General features: G+C 48.2%; 1 protein-coding gene across 1 annotated transcript; it reads left to right on the top strand.

Annotated features, from left to right (window-relative positions):
• The first annotated feature begins 1,535 nt into the window (after window positions 1–1,535).
• Window positions 1,536–15,696, top strand: WBP4 (WW domain binding protein 4). The gene is made up of 13 exons (XM_056862121.1): window positions 1,536–1,576; window positions 1,723–1,819; window positions 3,092–3,306; window positions 5,265–5,367; window positions 6,260–6,322; window positions 6,402–6,525; window positions 8,300–8,467; window positions 9,175–9,230; window positions 10,467–10,533; window positions 11,713–11,874; window positions 12,386–12,390; window positions 12,700–12,905; window positions 15,483–15,696. The coding sequence occupies exons 1-13, from the start codon at window positions 1,536–1,538 to the stop codon at window positions 15,688–15,690; spliced, it is 1,515 nt and encodes a 504-aa protein (XP_056718099.1). The 3' UTR covers window positions 15,691–15,696.
• Window positions 15,697–16,005: the final 309 nt, after the last annotated feature.

Below are 16,005 nucleotides of genomic sequence, written 5' to 3'. Positions count from 1 at the left end.
TGTAGTCTATGTTTTATTTTTTTAGCTTTCTTGAGAGTTCTCTGAGAGGCGTGGCAGCTGATAAACTTGGTAGAATTTATAGGCTGATTACAGTTATTACAAGCCTCAGATATCCTAAGGCAACCAAAAACTCTGGTTTTTTACAAGGCAACTAAAAACTGCCCTGACCTGGATGGGCCAGGCTAGCCCGATCTCGCCAGATCTAGGAAGGTAACCAGGGTCAGCCCTGGTTAGTATTTGCATGGGAGACCACCAAGGAATACCAGGGTTGCTACGCAGAGGCAGGCCATGGCAAACCACCTGATTTCCTTCTGTTTCCCTGGTAAACTCCAGGGAACCTCTGGTTGGGTTGCCAATACACATGTTGAGGCAGCCGCCTCTTTTCTCCTAACAAGCAGAGTCATCGGTTCTGCGAATTTAATGACTCACCATGCAGACTTTTCATCAGGCCCTTCTCCCTCCCTCCCCTCCCCCCAGTTAATCACAGTGCTGGCAAAACTGCCTCCCAAATTCACAGACAGGGAGGAGGTGGGCCCCGTTCAAAACGAAACAGGAAGAGCCTGGCCAAAAAGGTAAACAAAGATACAAAGCTTGTGGATTGAAGTCCCCTTTGCAGGACGCGCTTCCAGACAGCTCAAGCGTCAAGTATTGAACACCACGAACACCGAGCCCAGACAGAAGGCAGCTGCCCTAACAAGAGCTGCTAAGGGTGCCAAGCAGGGTCCCCTATTCATACCACATCTCCGTCAACAAGTCAACCCCACCCACCCCCAATCTGTCATGAACACATGGAGCTGCCTTCTACTGAATCAGACTCTGGGTCCCTCAAAGTCAGTATAGTCTACTCAGACCGGCAGCGGCTCTCCAGGGTCTCAGCCAGAGAAAGGTCTTTCACATCACCTACTTGCCTGGTCCCTTTAACTAGAGATGTCGGGGATTGAACCGGGGACCTTCTGCCTGCCAAGCAGATACTCTGGCACTGAGCCACAGACCCTCCCCATAATGAACACATGAAGCTGCCTTATACTGAAACAGACCCTCGGTCCATCAAAGTCGGTATCGTCTACTCAGACCGGCAGCGGCTCTCCAGGGTCTCAGGCAGGGGTCTTTCACATCACCTACTTGCCTGGTCCCTTCAACCGGAGACGCCGGGGATTGAACCGGAGACCTTCTGCCTGCCAAGTAGATGCTCTACCCCTGAGCCACGGCCCCTCTCCCATCTTCAGCCCCTTGTTCACAAACCAATCTCACGACCAGTGGCCATTCCAATTGGTATGCCATGACTGGGAAGCTTGAAACTGAAACCCCACCGACACCAGGTGCCCTGGGGCCAGCCCACGCCCTCTTGGCCTGACACTCCTCACAGGTTTGCCCTGGGGATCAAAGGAAGGCAGAAGCCCCCTTGGCGACCCTGAGCTCTTTGAAGGAAGGGCGTAATTTAAAAAAAAAAAATCAGATAAAGCAAACAATACGGGCAGTTGCAAACACTGCAGAAATGGTGTGCGTTGAAGGAGCACGAACCCTTGGGGCGCGCCATGCAAGCGCTACGCAGCGCTACGGCTACTGCCTCCAACAGGTGAGATAATCAAGTCTGCAAGTCGGTTGAGAAACCTTTCAGTGGAATGCGGGGGGGGGGGAGCAGGGAGGGTCAACAGAGGCAGCCTGACTCATCCGCAGATCGAACCAGCCTCTCCCTCTCTTCCCCACCCCCGCCGTGGGCAGGAGCAGCTCACGCCCCACCCCGGGCTCACCACGTTCCTCCTTGCACACCGAAGACGGCTCTCTGCACACGGCCGACATGGTGGTGGCCATCCGTTCCGTGCGGCCGACGAAGGAGGCTCTCCCCTGAAGACTTACTTTACATCTTTTCTGAGGCCAAAGTAGGAAATAAACAATAAAGTACTCACGGCCCTGCCGGAGGAGGACAGCTGTGTACAAAACCACTGGTCTGAGCGCTGACCCGCAAGTAACAAGTGTGCTGCAGCAGGTTAACACAAGCCTACGGAATTGGGTTTTTTACAGACTGGGGTACTGTAATTCACAGTGGGTAGCCCTGTGTTAGTCTGTCTGCAGTCGTAGCAAAGGGCCAGAGTCCAGTAGCACCTTAAAGACTAACAAGAATATTTTCTGGTAGGGTGTGAGCTTTCGTGAGCCACAGCTCACTTCTTCAGCTACTTCTTCAGTAGGGTGGGGTACTGTAGCCACCCTAGTTACACACACAGCTATTAAATGAACCCTCACCATATGGGATGACCCGGGCAGGGTTACCAACCTCCAGGAATTGCATTTGACCCCCCCCCCGCAGCAAAGATCACCTCCCCAGGAGAAAATGGCCTTTATGAGCCACCAGTAAAGGCAGAGTATTGGACTAGACTGGGGTTGGACTAGATGACCCTGGTGGCCCCTTCCAACTGGATGATTCCAGCAACGTTTCAATAAATAAAAATACGGCACGGGGAAGCCAGGTAGGGTTGCCAACCTCCAGGTGGGGGGTGGGGGGTGGAGCTCTCCAGGATTGCATTTCACAAACCCCCCCAGGAGAAAAGGGCTGCTTTGGAAGGCGGGCTCACAAGGAAAAGGCAGAGGATGGGTGTTTAGGTAAATGCAAATTACACCTTCCTGGGGTCCCTCCCCAAACTCCACCCCCACCCCCCCAGGAATTTTTTCAGCCTGGAGTTGGCAACCCTCCCAAGGAGGTGGGGGGGGAGAGGGACTTTCCCTCGCCTGCCCTCCGGAGGGTGGGCTGGGGGCGTCCAGGGGGGGAGGCCTGGGGGGAGGGGGCCTGGGGGGGGAATGTGGCATGGCCACATTCCCCCCCAGGCCCCCTCCCCCCAGGCCCCCTCCCCTGGACGCCCCCAGCCCACCCCCCGACCCCGCCGCTCCTTCCACAACCCCTAACCCTGCAAGCCCCCTGCACGGAGAAAGCCAGCGTGTCAGGGAGCGGGCAGGCTCCGCCCTTCGAGCTGGGCGGGGGGACTTTCCCCGAGTTTTTCGTGCCAGGGACGGAGGGGGGGGGAGAAGCAGCGGGGGGAGGGGTCGAGGAAGCCGGGGGACGGCCCGCCACGGGACACCCCTCTCTCCCCCCCCCCAGACCCACCGTCTGTCCAGCGGGGCCCTTCCCGGCGACGGCGGCAGCGCCTCTCCTCGCCTCCCTCCTTCCCCGCCCCGCCAACCACCCCCGACGGCGGCTTCGGGGCGGGGCCTGCTCGGGGGCGGCCCCTCGCCTCGGCTCGCCCCCGAGGGCGGGGGGGTGAGGGAGAGGAGGGAGACGTGCGCGTCGGGGAGGATTGGGCCTCCCCGCGACCCGTAACGGCCGCGCGGGGGGCGGGGCCTGCTCGGGGGCGGCCCTCGCCTCGGCTCGCCCCTGAGGGGGGGAGGGAGAGGAGGGAGACGTGCGCGTCGGGGAGGATTGGGCCTCCCCGCGACCCGTATCCGCCGCGCGCGGGGCGGGGCCTGAGGGGCGTGGCCGGGGAGCCTGGCCGGAGAAGCGGCCGCGGAGGCAGCGAGGAGGCGGCGGAGACATGTGAGCCCCTCACGCCGGGAAGGGAGGGGATGGGGGGGCCTCGGAGCCGCCCGGCTGCTGGCGGAGGCTGCCAACCTCCCGGGGGGGACTGGAGATGGAATCATAGAGTTGGAAGGGATCCCCCGGGGTCATCTAGTCCAGCCCCTTGCAAAAATGCAGGGAATCATAGAATAGAATCATTGAGTTGGAAGGTACCCCTCCCCAGGGTCATCTAGTCCAGCTCCCTGCACAATGCAGGAAATCGTAGTTGGAAGGGACACCCTAGGGTCATCTAGTCCAACCCCCTGCACAATACAGGAAATCGTGAAATCCTAGAGTTGGAAGGGAACCCCCAGGGTCATCTAGTCCAACCCCCTGCACAATGCAGGAAATTGTAGAGTTGGAAGGGACCCCCAGAGTCATCAAGTCCAACCCCCTGAACAATACAAAAAATCATGGAATCGTAGAGCGGGACGGGGGACACCCTGGGGTCATCTAGTCCAACCCCCTGCACAATGCCGGAAATAGTAGAATCATAGAATAGAATCAGAACCATAGAGCTGGTTGGGATGTCAAGGGTCATCTAGTCCAACCCCCTGTACAATGCAGGAAATCGTGAAATCCTAGAGTTGGAAGGGAACCCCCAGGGTCATCTAGTCCAACCCCCTGCACAATGCAGGAAATTGTAGAGTTGGAAGGCACCCCCAGGGTCATCAAGTCCAGCCCCCTGAACAATACAAAAATCATGGAATCGTACAGCGGGACGGGGACCCCCCGGGGTCATCTAGTCCAACCCCCTGCACAACGCAAGACATTCACAACTATTGCCTCACCACACTCCCTCAGTGATCCCCTACTCCATGGCCAGAAGATGAGGGGAGGGAAACACACTTTCTCCCTCTCTCATAATACCAGAACGCGGGGTCATCTGCGGAGGTTGGAGGGTGAGAGATTCAAAACAGTTAAAAGGAAGTATTTCTTCACGTAATGCATAGTTAAATTGTGGGACTCCCTGCCCCAGGATGTAGTGATGGCTGCCAACTTGGAAGGCTTGAAGAGGGGAGAGTGGACATGTTCATGGAGGAGAAGGCTATCCATGGCTACTAGTCATAATGGCTACTAGTCATGATGCATACCTATTTTCTCAAGTCACGATGCATACCTATTTTCTCCAGGATCAGAGGAGCATGCCGATTATATTAGGTGCTGTGAAACACAGGCAGGATAATAATGCTGCTGCAGTCGTCTTGCTTGTGGGCTTCCTAGAGGCACCTGGTTGGCCACGGTGTGAACAGACTGCTGGACTTGATGGGCCTTGGTCTGATCCAGCAGGGCTTTTCTGATGTTCTTATGTAATGCACTTTGCAGCTGGATTTTTCGGTGTGAAACGGCAAAATCCACTTGCAAACTATCGTTAAAGTGGATTGAAAGTGCATTATTCGGCATGTGTGAAAGCACCCTTAGTAGCATGTGCCCCCCCCCCCCAACTGTGGATATCTAAATCCACAGATCAGGGCCACATGATGCCAAACAGATGTTCCTGTAAACTTGGGGGGGGGTCCCCCACAGGTTTGCAGAAAAATCAAGTCTATTTAAAAATACTTTGGGGGGTTAAATTCCAGTGTGTTCCGGAGAATTGTGTTCTTCATTAAGCCTGGTATGGAAGAGAAATCCTTTGGGGCAAAATAATTCTGTGAGCAGACTGGATTTTAGTTTGAATTGCTGGCTTTTCCAAAACTGCGTTTAATTTCCAAATCTATAGATCTGCTCTTTTCTGGTTTTTCTTTTCCAGGGCCGATTACTGGAAATCGCAGCCGAAGAAATTCTGTGATTACTGCAAGTGCTGGATAGCCGACAACAAGCCTGTATGACGGTCTTCCTTCTGTACTCTTAAATCCATCTGAAGTACAAGAATTTGAATTATATAAGCTGTAAACTAACTTTTATCAGTAGATAAGTGCAACCTTGGAAACAAGAATTTTAAGTTGTAGCCACCAAGTCCCTGTTTAAATATCTCTGACAGGATAAAACAGAGCCTACAAGAATTCTGTGGCTTTCCACACGTTAATCTGGTGAACCGGGTTGGTTTCCCCACTCCTACATATAAGGCCAGCTGGGTGACCTTGGGCTAGTCACACTCTCTCAGCCTCACCTACCATACAGGGTGTTGTGGGGAGGGAGATCATAGAATCATAGGGTTGGAAGGGACCACCAGGGTCATCTAGTCCAACCCCCTGCACAATACAGGAATTTCACAACTACCTCCCCACACACACACACAGTGACCCCTACTCCAGGCCCAGAAGATGGCCAAGGTGCCCTCCCTCTCATGAACTGCCTCTCATGAACTGCCTAAGGTCATAGAATCAGCACTGCTGACAGATGGCCATCTAGTCTCTGCTTAAAAACCTCCAGGGAAGGAGAGCTTACCACCTCCCGAGGAAACCTGTTTCACTGAGGAACCGCTCTAACTGTTAAAAAATTCTTCCTAATGTCTAGATGGAAACTCTTGATTTAATTTCAACCCGTTGGTTCTGGTCCGACCTTCTAGGGCAACAGAAAACAACTCAGCACCCTCCTCTATATGACAGCCCTTCAAGTACTTGAAGATGGTTATCATGTGATTGTAAGCTGGTTTCGACTAACAGGAGGCATACTTATCAATCCAGACATTTTGATATTTTTCAATTGTAAAACAGTTTTCAGCCAATTTCTTATTTTTCTGTATTAACACTCTCTCTCTCTCTCTCTTTTTAGAGTATTGAATTCCATGAAAGGGGAAAGAACCACAAGGAAAATGTGGCTAAGAAAATCAGTGAGGTAACTTAAATGTGACCTTCTTTTCTCTGAACAAATTATTTTTAGATCCTGTTAGCCACTTTTGTTGTTGTTGTTGTAGATTAAAAAGAAAAGTTTGGATAAAGCAAAGCAAGAAGAAAAAATGTCAAAGGAGTTTGCAGCCATGGAGGAAGCAGCAATGAAGGCATACCAGGAGGATTTGAAAAGGCTTGGAGTCAAGACAGGTACGATCTGAAGCTTCCAAAATGTGCAGGACAGTTTTATGGTCAGGCCAAGCTCCTGCTTGCTGTAGAACAAGCTAGCAAGTGTCTTACCAACATTCAGCATCAGCTAAAGAAGAAGAAGAGTTGGTTTTTATATGCCGACTTTCTCTACCAGTTAAGGGAGACTCAAACCGGCTTACAATCACCTCCCCTTCCCCTCCCCACAACAGACACCCTGTGAGGTAGGTGGGGCTGAGAGAGCTGTAAGAGAGCAGTGACTAGCCCAAGGTCACCCAGCTGGCTTCATGTGTAGGAGTGGGGAAACAAATCCAGGTCACCAGGTTAGCCTCCGCCGCTCATGTGGAGGAGTGGGGGGATCAAACCCGGTTCTCCAGATCAGACTCCACCGCTCCATACCACCACTCTTAACCACTACACCACGCTGGCTCTACACACCAGCAATGCAGAAAGAACAAAAACTGGCCATAGAATGACAGGGAACCTTCATAGCTCCTGTTCCAATCACCCCCCAACAACATCTCTAGTAGCTGTCCAGTGAACTTTCTTGAGAAATTTTCAGTTGTGTCCCAGCGTGGCATGGTTAAGAGCGGCGGACTCTAATCTAGAGAACCGGGTTCGGTTCCCCAGTCCTCCACATGAAGCCTGCTGGGTGACCTTGGGCTAGCCGCAGTTCTTTCCGAACTCTCTCAGCCCCACCTACCTCAGAGGGTGTTTGTTGTGGGGAGGGGAAGGGAAGGGAAGGTGATTGTAAGCCGGTTTGAGTCTCCTTAAAAGGTAGAGAAAAGCGGGGTATAAAAGCCAACTCTTCTTTTTCTCCTCACTATGAAGGATACAAGGACAGAGGACAGTAAGCCTTTCCTCAAGAAAGCTGTATTAGAAATGGGTGACATAGAGTCAGATCCAGATCTTTGTCGACATAGTTCTTGGGTCTACTACCTTCTTCAGTCAGTATTTTCAACACAATTTTAAAACTTCACGAATCGCTGTCCATATAATAGCAGATTCTGTTTTGCAACACAAAAGCTCAGGAACAATATGGAGGGGTATTGTGTTCCTGGCCAGTTCTCCCGAACGTTCTGCAGCTTGTAAAAATTCACACGGTTCAGGGATACGGGCCTTCTTGCTGAGTGTGTTCTTGCGACCACTGGGGTTGCCATCAAGGCATGTTCCAAATCTGTGTCTTTTCAAAAGTAAAAAATGGTATAGCTTGGCCTGGGAACAGGGTGGAATATACTGGCCTCATCTAGGTACTTGTTCAGGGCAGAGAAAGCTGCTTCTGGAGGCTAAGTGAGAGGAATGTAGAGCTGGGCATCATCCGCATACAGAACACCAAACTCTGATTTGAAGAAGAAGAGTTGGTTTTTATATGCCGACTTTCTCTACCCCTTAAGAAAGAATCAAACCGGCTTTCAATCACCTTCCCTGCCTCCCTGACGGAAATTCTGGGCAATTTGTTAAAAACAAAAACTTTTTTTTGTCCATCTGTGAAGTGTTCTGACTAGTTTCCAAGTTTCAAATTAGTTTTACGTGTCCTTAGACCATTGCTTTGTAGTATTCCAGTGAGATTAGGGACCAACGTTCATAGGAAGCAGCATCTTTGAACCAGCTGCAGAAATGAGCAAGTCATACTTCTCTCAGTAGAAAGAAGTATTTTAATTATTCCAGGAGTCAAAAGTATGAGAGCCTTCATTATTTTTTGACAGAGGGTTGGATCCGGACTGACCAATCAATTGTGAGGGTCACATTTTTAAAAATTTGGCTCATTGTGTTTCAGAACCTGTAAGTCCAGTCCCCCCAAAAAAACAGGAGGAAAAGCGAGAAAAGAAGGAAAAGAGGAAAAAAGAGAGAAAGGCCCCAGAAGCTTCATCAAGGGAAACAAAAGTATGGGTGCGCGGATTTTCTTCAGAAGGCTACATGTATTACTATAACACCATATCAGGAGGTGAGCACAGACCGTGAAGCTGGGTGTTCAGACCTCTGCAAATGGAGGTTCTTTCTAACTCCCTTTCTGGCCACACACTGTTGATTTCAGAGCAAAATACACACACAGGCCAAACAAAATTCCCTGCATAAAGCAGTGTTTGGTCTGATTTCTGACTCTGTTGTAGCCTCTTCTCTCAGTAGAGATGTAAAACCTCTGGAAATTTTGAAGCCATGGGGGGGTGGAAATTTTGGAGTACTAAAGCGGTCATTTACTGTGGTAGGTAACTAGTTTCTAGATGGTGTATTTCACTGGAAAATACATTATCTTACTTAACCAGTTACCCCAAGTAATGATACATACATAGGAATTGTCACTATATAATGCCGTAGGCTGCCTTACATACAACTTTCATAGTAAACATTTAAGTAAAACTTGTTGTTCATCTCACTCATTCCAAAAAGGGGAACAAAATCATGTTCAGTGTTAAACCAAATTTCCCATTTTTTTCCATTTGAAAAATGGACAAAGTCTGAAGACTTTTTCATGCTATTCATATTGAGCAAGAAAACTTTGCCTTAAGAAGCATTTCATTCTAAAAGAGAAAATATTTCATAGGATTTTTCCTCAGTACTCCCCAAAACTTGCAGATTTCGTCTGCATTGTACATAATTTTGTTCAGAGGCAGACAGAATCGAAGTCTGATTTATTTCTTTTTTTGTGTTAAGAATCACAGTGGGAGAAGCCAGAAGGATTTGGAGACGACCCTCAGGAGTCCCAAATGGTAATTATATAAATTCTGTGTCTGTCTTATCGCTGACTTCCAGTATCTCCTAAAATCCTCTTGTGCTGGGCATATCCATTCTGAAAGCCTTAAGAAGCCTCAATTGTTCCCAGTACCATCGCACAATCTCTCACAGTTCTTGTGCGATTACAGTCCCTGAACTTGCCCCAGGAGCCACAGTTCACCTGCCAAAATTTGGGTAAACACGCTGTGAAATTTCAGTTTTGGGATTCTCCCTAACAGAAATGAGATCATCATTGGGTCCAGAAACTCCGAAAAGGTTCCAAGACCACGCCGTGCCTTGCTGCACATGTGCAAAAGACCCCATGCGTCACATGGGCCGTGACAGCGGGTTCTGGGCTCTGTTTCACATGTGGGCTTTTCAGAATCTACGCCTCTCTGGAACGGTTCCCCAAACACTGGCATGTTCCTGATGCAAAAAACAAAACAAAACAGGGTGTCCTGAAAGCTGTCCCGAGAAGAACACAGCCCGTCTCTGATAAAACTTTGTCCCATTAGAGTCAAAAATAACAAAATTAGGTGAGATGCCTGGTGAGATTCGGGCCCTGCGGGACCTGAACCAGTTCTGCAGTGTCTGTAAAACTGAGCTGTTTTGCCAGGCATATAGTTGAGGACAGTGACGGTATTCCATCTGGCGGGCCTCCCCTCCTCCTCCTCTGTTATAATTCCTGCTATTGTTGTTGTTGTTATTATGATTATTGTACTCCTTGCTGCTAGAGTTGAAGGTGCCTAGATTTCATGATGTGTAGAATTTTATTGTAATTTGTGGATCGGTTTAAAATTGTTTTAAAAGGTTGTGAGCCGCTTTGAGCCTGACCTGGTCAGGAAAGGGCGGACTATAAACCCAATAAATAAATAAATAACCACTGTTTTGTTCGAGCTGTACCAAAGTCTCTCCACATTTTTCCAGCATTACAGCCAGGTGTGGGGTTGCAGTTAGTGTTGGACTAGTATTGGGAAGACCCAGGTTCTAGTCCCCAGTCCCATTCAGCCTACCCACCTGGGCTGCTGTGAGGGAGAAGGAAACCATGCACGGTCTCTGAGCAAGGTGGAAACAGAGTGGATTCCTAAATCCTTTAATGAAAAGTAGGTGTGGTCTCAAGGTCTTGCTTAGCTGTGCCGGTCTTGCTTAGCTGTGCCCATGTAGAGCATCAGTACACGTTTGGTTTGTGTTTTTATTAATTGGCTCTTTGGCTCTCCTGTGTTTTTGACCAGCCAGGACAGTGGGTGGAAGGAGTGAGTGAAGATGGTCAGACTTATTACTACAACACAGAAACAGGAGGTAAGCATCCAAGGTTTCTCAAGGTTGCAAAAGTTCCTACGCCAAAAGGTTTTTTCTTTAGGAAATTGCCTCAGTGTTTGTATAAATTGTTGTGTGTGTGTATTTTGCTATATAGTTTGTGGGGAAGGCACAACAGGCTACAGCTTTCAACATAGATTAAATACGTAAAATAAAATACATTTTTAAAAACCCAAATTTTAAATCACAATTCCAGACTGCTAGTAAACATAACCAAATGCTGTCCTAAATAAAACAGTCTTCGAATGCTTGCTAAAGGTTGAGAGTGAGGGGGCCAGGCACGCCTCTTTGAGAAAGTTGTTCCATAATCGTGGGGCTGCCACTGAAAAGGCCCTGCCTTGTGCGTCCACCAGGCGAGCTTCTTTGATCGATGGGACAGTCAAGAGGAGCCTCTCCCTGTGATCTGTTTTGTAATCGCGCTAATTGAAACAAGAAATGAAATGTAAAAGTTGCCAGATATCGCCAATCTATCATCAATAAGTTTGAAAGATCTGAAGTTGATCAGGTGGTGCTTGGTTGGGGGGCAGTTCACCAACATAGCTCAGAAGGTAGAAGAAGAGTTGGTTTTTATACCCTGATTTTCTCTAGCTTTAAGGAGTCTCAAACCAGCTTATAATCACTGTCCCTCCCTCTCCCCACAACAGACACCTTGTGAGGTAGGTGGGGCCACAAGAGTTTGGAGAGAACTGTAACTAGCCCAAGGCCACCCAGCAGGCTTCATGTGGAGGAGCGGGGAATCACCACCGGTTCTCCAGATTAGAGTCCACAACTCTTAACCACTAATGCCACACTGGCTCTCAAGGTAGCAGCAGATCTCAAAAAAGCCCTTTTAGGATTGGGCTTGCCTTTTCACAAATCCAAGTGAGCTTTTCCACAATCAAGTGATCTCAGACCTTTTTGCATGGTTCCCATGCCGTGGGACTGGCTGGTCCTTTTCCATCGAGAAAGAACACAGGAGGTTTTCAGAGTGACCGAGTTCTCTGGTTGGACCAAACGGATTGAATCGGGCTCTGGGCCGCTCTGTTAACATAACCCACTTTCATAATTTCCATGCATTTGTTTAGGCACTGTTGCTGTTTACTGTACTGCCATTCCTTCAGCTTCACCTATGGCTGACCTGTGGGCAAGATGCAAATAACAGGTGTTGTCTGTATTGTCCAGTATCATCCTGGGAGAAGCCTGACGGTTTTGTGTCTTCTTCAAATGAAAGCTGTCAAGAGGAAAGCTGTTCTGGGGAGGGCCGGGAAGCAGAGTCAATGGGAACCGAGTCAGATGCTGGAAAGGAGGGCCGTCAGATGGAGCAGCGCAAGCCCCAGCGGGTAAGTCAACGTCCTCTGTGTGTCCCCCCCACCTTGGCTAAGGAAGTCAAGCTGTGTGAACGAGCTGAGTTCCGAGAACAAGTCGCTATACAAAATCGAAACATTCAGAACTCGAAAACTCAAACTGTTGCTCTGTTTGCTAAGTAGTTGGCGAATTGGACAACCACTTAATACGATTGCAGACCTAGGTTACTTAGGTTGGCCGTGTGTAGCTATGTTTCAAAGTAACGTCCGGAAACCCCGCATCAGATGATCATGCTCGAAAGAAATTTAACGCTTAAACAGGAAATGCTGGAATGCTTTATTCAGTTAAGACTTAAGGACTCCCTGGGAACTTCACCTTAACTCAGGGCTATAAGGGCAGCAAAAGTGATTTCCAGTTTAGCTTCCGTGTGTTAAATTTTTGCTCTGATGTTCAAGATATTTGAATTATTTGACTGTCTTTGCAGTAGTTAAATTGAAAGGCCTAATGGTAGATATTAATCTTCTGGCTGTCTATCCTGTCCTCTGCTGAGTCCAGGTCACGGGGCCCTGAGTGTAAGTCAAACTCTGCCTGCTGCAGCTTTTGAGTGTGTTGAGTTGTGTTAAATTCAAGACGCGGTTTTTAAATGTAATTCATTTTCTTTTTTCCATGTTCTGTTTATGTGTAAAGTGCGCTGCTGTGGATAGCCGAATTCAGCCAGCTTTTGTTAGTTGAAGAGCAGTCCCCCCCATCTTTTTTCCCCCTTTTTTGGCCTTTCTTCAGTTGAATAAGGGAGGAGTGGAGCTCTTCTAAGTGGAGCTCTGCTAAGCAAAGGTCTTGCGCTGTTTCCCCCCTCTTCTCTTTTAGCGGAAAACAGAAAGTGATGAAGAAGGAGAAGAAAAGCCGCGCAGGCCGAAAAAGTTCAGCCCGTACGGAGAATGGCAGGCAGTGAAACCAGAACGTGTCGAGCCCGAGGACAGAGCTCCGGCTCCGCGGAAAACGACCCAGGCAGCCTCTGCGACAGCCAAACCGTACGGCGAGTGGGAGGAAATCACCAAGGAGGAAGACCCCTAGTAAGTCTAACTCAGAACCAGGAAAGCTGTGTTTAGAGTGATTACGTTTGAGCAAACTGTTGTTTTGCCGGACTAAGAACCAGGGAACTGCTTCAGGGTGGTGGGGAAGTGTGAGCTGAGAAGATCCCACTTCAAATCTCCACACAGTCAGCAACTGGTGTAGCATGGTGTAGTGGTTAAGAGCATGGTGTAGAGCCAACATGGTGGTGTGGATAAGATTGGTGGTTTGGAGTGGTGGACTCTGATCTGGAGAACTGGGTTTAATTCCCCACTCCTCCACATGAGCGGCAGAGGCTAATCTGGTGAACCGGGATGGTTTCCCCACTCCTCCGCTTGAAGCCTGCTGGGTGACCTTGGGCCAGTCACAGCTCTCTCTGAACTCTCTCAGCCCCACCTACCTCCCAGGGTGTCTGTTGTGGGGAGGGGTTGGGAAGGTGATTGTAAGACGCTTTGAGACTCCTTAAAGGGAGATAAAAGCAGGGTATAAAAAACAACTCTTCTCCTTTGAGCAAGCCTGCCTCTCCTCTGGATTATGATGATGATAATTATTATTATTATTATTAAAACGTTTTTATGCTGCCTTTCCACCCACCCCATCAGGGTCCACAAGGAGGCAAACATAAAAAAATAAAAGCATCCAAGCAATTAAAAATACAGTTAAGAGTATAAAATAGTTCAGTCAAAAACACATACACAACACTAGAAGGAGAGCTGTATCCGTTGTTGGGGGTCTGTCTACCAGATGGGAAAAAATCTTTATCTGCTGGCAAAAGACCCCGATGGAGGGAAACAGGCTAATTTCCGTGGGGAGGAGGAGATCTGAAGTTTTGGTGCCATCACTGAGGAGGGCAGCAAGATTAGCAGACACAATGAAGGGAGGGGCGTTTGGGGGGTCTTTTATGAGAATTTGGCCTCTGCTGAAACACTCCTGTTGTACTTTGGAGACACCGCATGGTGGCTGTGGCAAAAAAATATTTTTCTCTGGTTAAAAAGTTACGTCTGGGAATTTAGGACACTGGAAATCTGTCCAGCATCTGTTCTCGTGTTTCTTGTCTCTTGTTCCCAAATCATCATCTCCTCACTTTTATATGGTTTTGCCATTGGCAGCGCTTTGTCCTTTCAGGTTGCTTCTTTAACTGAAAGCTGGCAACTTTTCTGTGAAGAGCACCTTAGTGGTTGCCAAGTCATTAAGGGGTTTTCATATTTTATAGTTTCAGAGGGCAGCCGTGTTGGTCTGCACTAGAATATCTAAATTCGAGTCCAGGAGCACCTTAGAAACAGACAAGAGTTTCGATATACAAGCTCTCGAGAGCCCAGGTTTCCTTTGTCAGATGTGCAATACTTTAACAATGTGTGTGTGTGTGTTAAGTGCCGTCAAGTCGCTTCCGACTCATGGCGACCCTATGAATGAAAGTCCTCCAAAATGTCCTATCTTTGACAGCCTTGCTCAGATCTTGCAAATTGAAGGCTGTGGCTTCCTTTATTGAGTCAATCCATCTCTTATTGGGTCTTCCTCTTTTCCTGCTGCCCTCAACTTTTCCTATCATGACGGTCTTTTCCAGTGACTCTTGTCGTCTCATGACGTGACCAAAATACGACAGCCTCAGTTTAGTCATTTTAGCTTCTAGGGTCAGTTCAGGCTTGATTTGATCTATAACCCACTGATTTGTTTTTTTGGCAGTCCACGGAATCCGCAACACTCTCCTCCAACACCACATTTCAAAGGAATCTATTTTCTTCCTATCAGCTTTCTTCATTGTCCAGCTTTCACACCCATACATAGTAATAGGGAATATAATGGCATGAATTAATCTAGTCTTGGTGGCCAGAGTCACATCCTTACACTTCAAAATCTTTTCTAGCTCCTTCATGGCTGCCCTTCCCAGTCTCATTTAACAATACATTAACCAAATCCAACACCAGCCGTACCATCTCAGGTGCCTTCATTTGTTCACCTTCCAACGTTATATATGCCACCAAATGTCAGCAGCGTCCTTCCACGCTCTGTATCAGACAAACGGGTCAGTCCCTACACATTTGATGGACATAAATCTGACATTAAAATAACCCTCAAAAAATAACAACCCTCAAAAAACAATGGGAGGGCATTGTACTCTTCCAGGACATTCCATTGTTGACCTAAGAGTGGCAGTCCTCACACAGAGAAGCTTCAAGGGGAGATTACAATGTGAGATTGCTGAAATTGAGTTCACTCACATGTACAGAACAATGGACCTCCCAGGGATGAAGAGGGACACAGGATTCTTGCCTCACTACAGATGCCAATTTTCTGCCCCCAAGTATGTCTCCTCTGCTCTAAATCAAGCTGATTACAATATGCATTGTACATTTGCATCCTTCACAAGCATTCTTTACCACACCCCTCCCACCTTCTGACCAGGATATAAAGACTCAGGCACCTCCAGTTCCACCTTGTATCTGATAAAGTTAGCTTTGACTCTTGAAAGCTTATACCCCGAAAGTCTTGTGGGTGTCTAAGGTGCTGCTGGACTCGAATCTTGGTGTTTTATGACACTTGCTGTTAAATAAACTTTTTTTTCTCGTTTTCCCTCTCAGTGAAAAAGTAGACTTAGAGCTTCCCAATACGGAGAATGATTTTCTGCCGGCTCCAGTTCTGCAAGCACCAGAGGATGCCAAAATGATATTTAAGGAAAAAACTGTCACTTCCCTCAGCGACACGACAGCAGGGGAATCAGTTTTCAAGAAGCGGAAATTCGAAAACGGAAAATCTAGAAACATACGACAAAGATTGGACGATCACTGATACTTCAACCACGCTGCCTAGGTTCTCTCAGCGGAAGCAAGAAGAGGAGACATTTTGAACAGTTTCTTTACAGACGGTGGTTAGAAATCCAGACTTTTAGTCTTTGAAAGTGTCCTGTGTACAAATAAGCCTCATTTTTTTCCTGTGATGCTATTTTTATTTGCTACAAACGAAATTTGTTTCATTCAAGCAGCTGTGTAAATACATGTATATTTTTACATCATAATGAACCATATCATAATGAACTCCTGGGGGGGGGGTTCCGTTTGTTTGCTTGCTTACAATCAGCATGTTGTAGTCTTGTTTTCTAAGAGA

This window comes from Euleptes europaea, chromosome 16 (genome assembly GCF_029931775.1).
Source record: "Euleptes europaea isolate rEulEur1 chromosome 16, rEulEur1.hap1, whole genome shotgun sequence".
NCBI lineage: Eukaryota > Metazoa > Chordata > Lepidosauria > Squamata > Sphaerodactylidae > Euleptes > Euleptes europaea.
Note: the sequence above shows the minus strand (reverse complement) of the source record. Positions and strands in the feature narration are given on the sequence as shown.

Excerpts from the sequence above, each read along its gene's own strand:
- WBP4 (XM_056862121.1), top strand. The coding sequence starts at position 1,536 with ATGCAAGCGCTACGCAGCGCTACGGCTACTGCCTCCAACAG. Across the intron at positions 6,323-6,401 it reads TGGCTAAGAAAATCAGTGAG|ATTAAAAAGAAAAGTTTGGA; the intron begins GTAACTTAAATG and ends TTGTTGTTGTAG. Across the intron at positions 12,906-15,482 it reads ACCAAGGAGGAAGACCCCTA|TGAAAAAGTAGACTTAGAGC; the intron begins GTAAGTCTAACT and ends TTTCCCTCTCAG.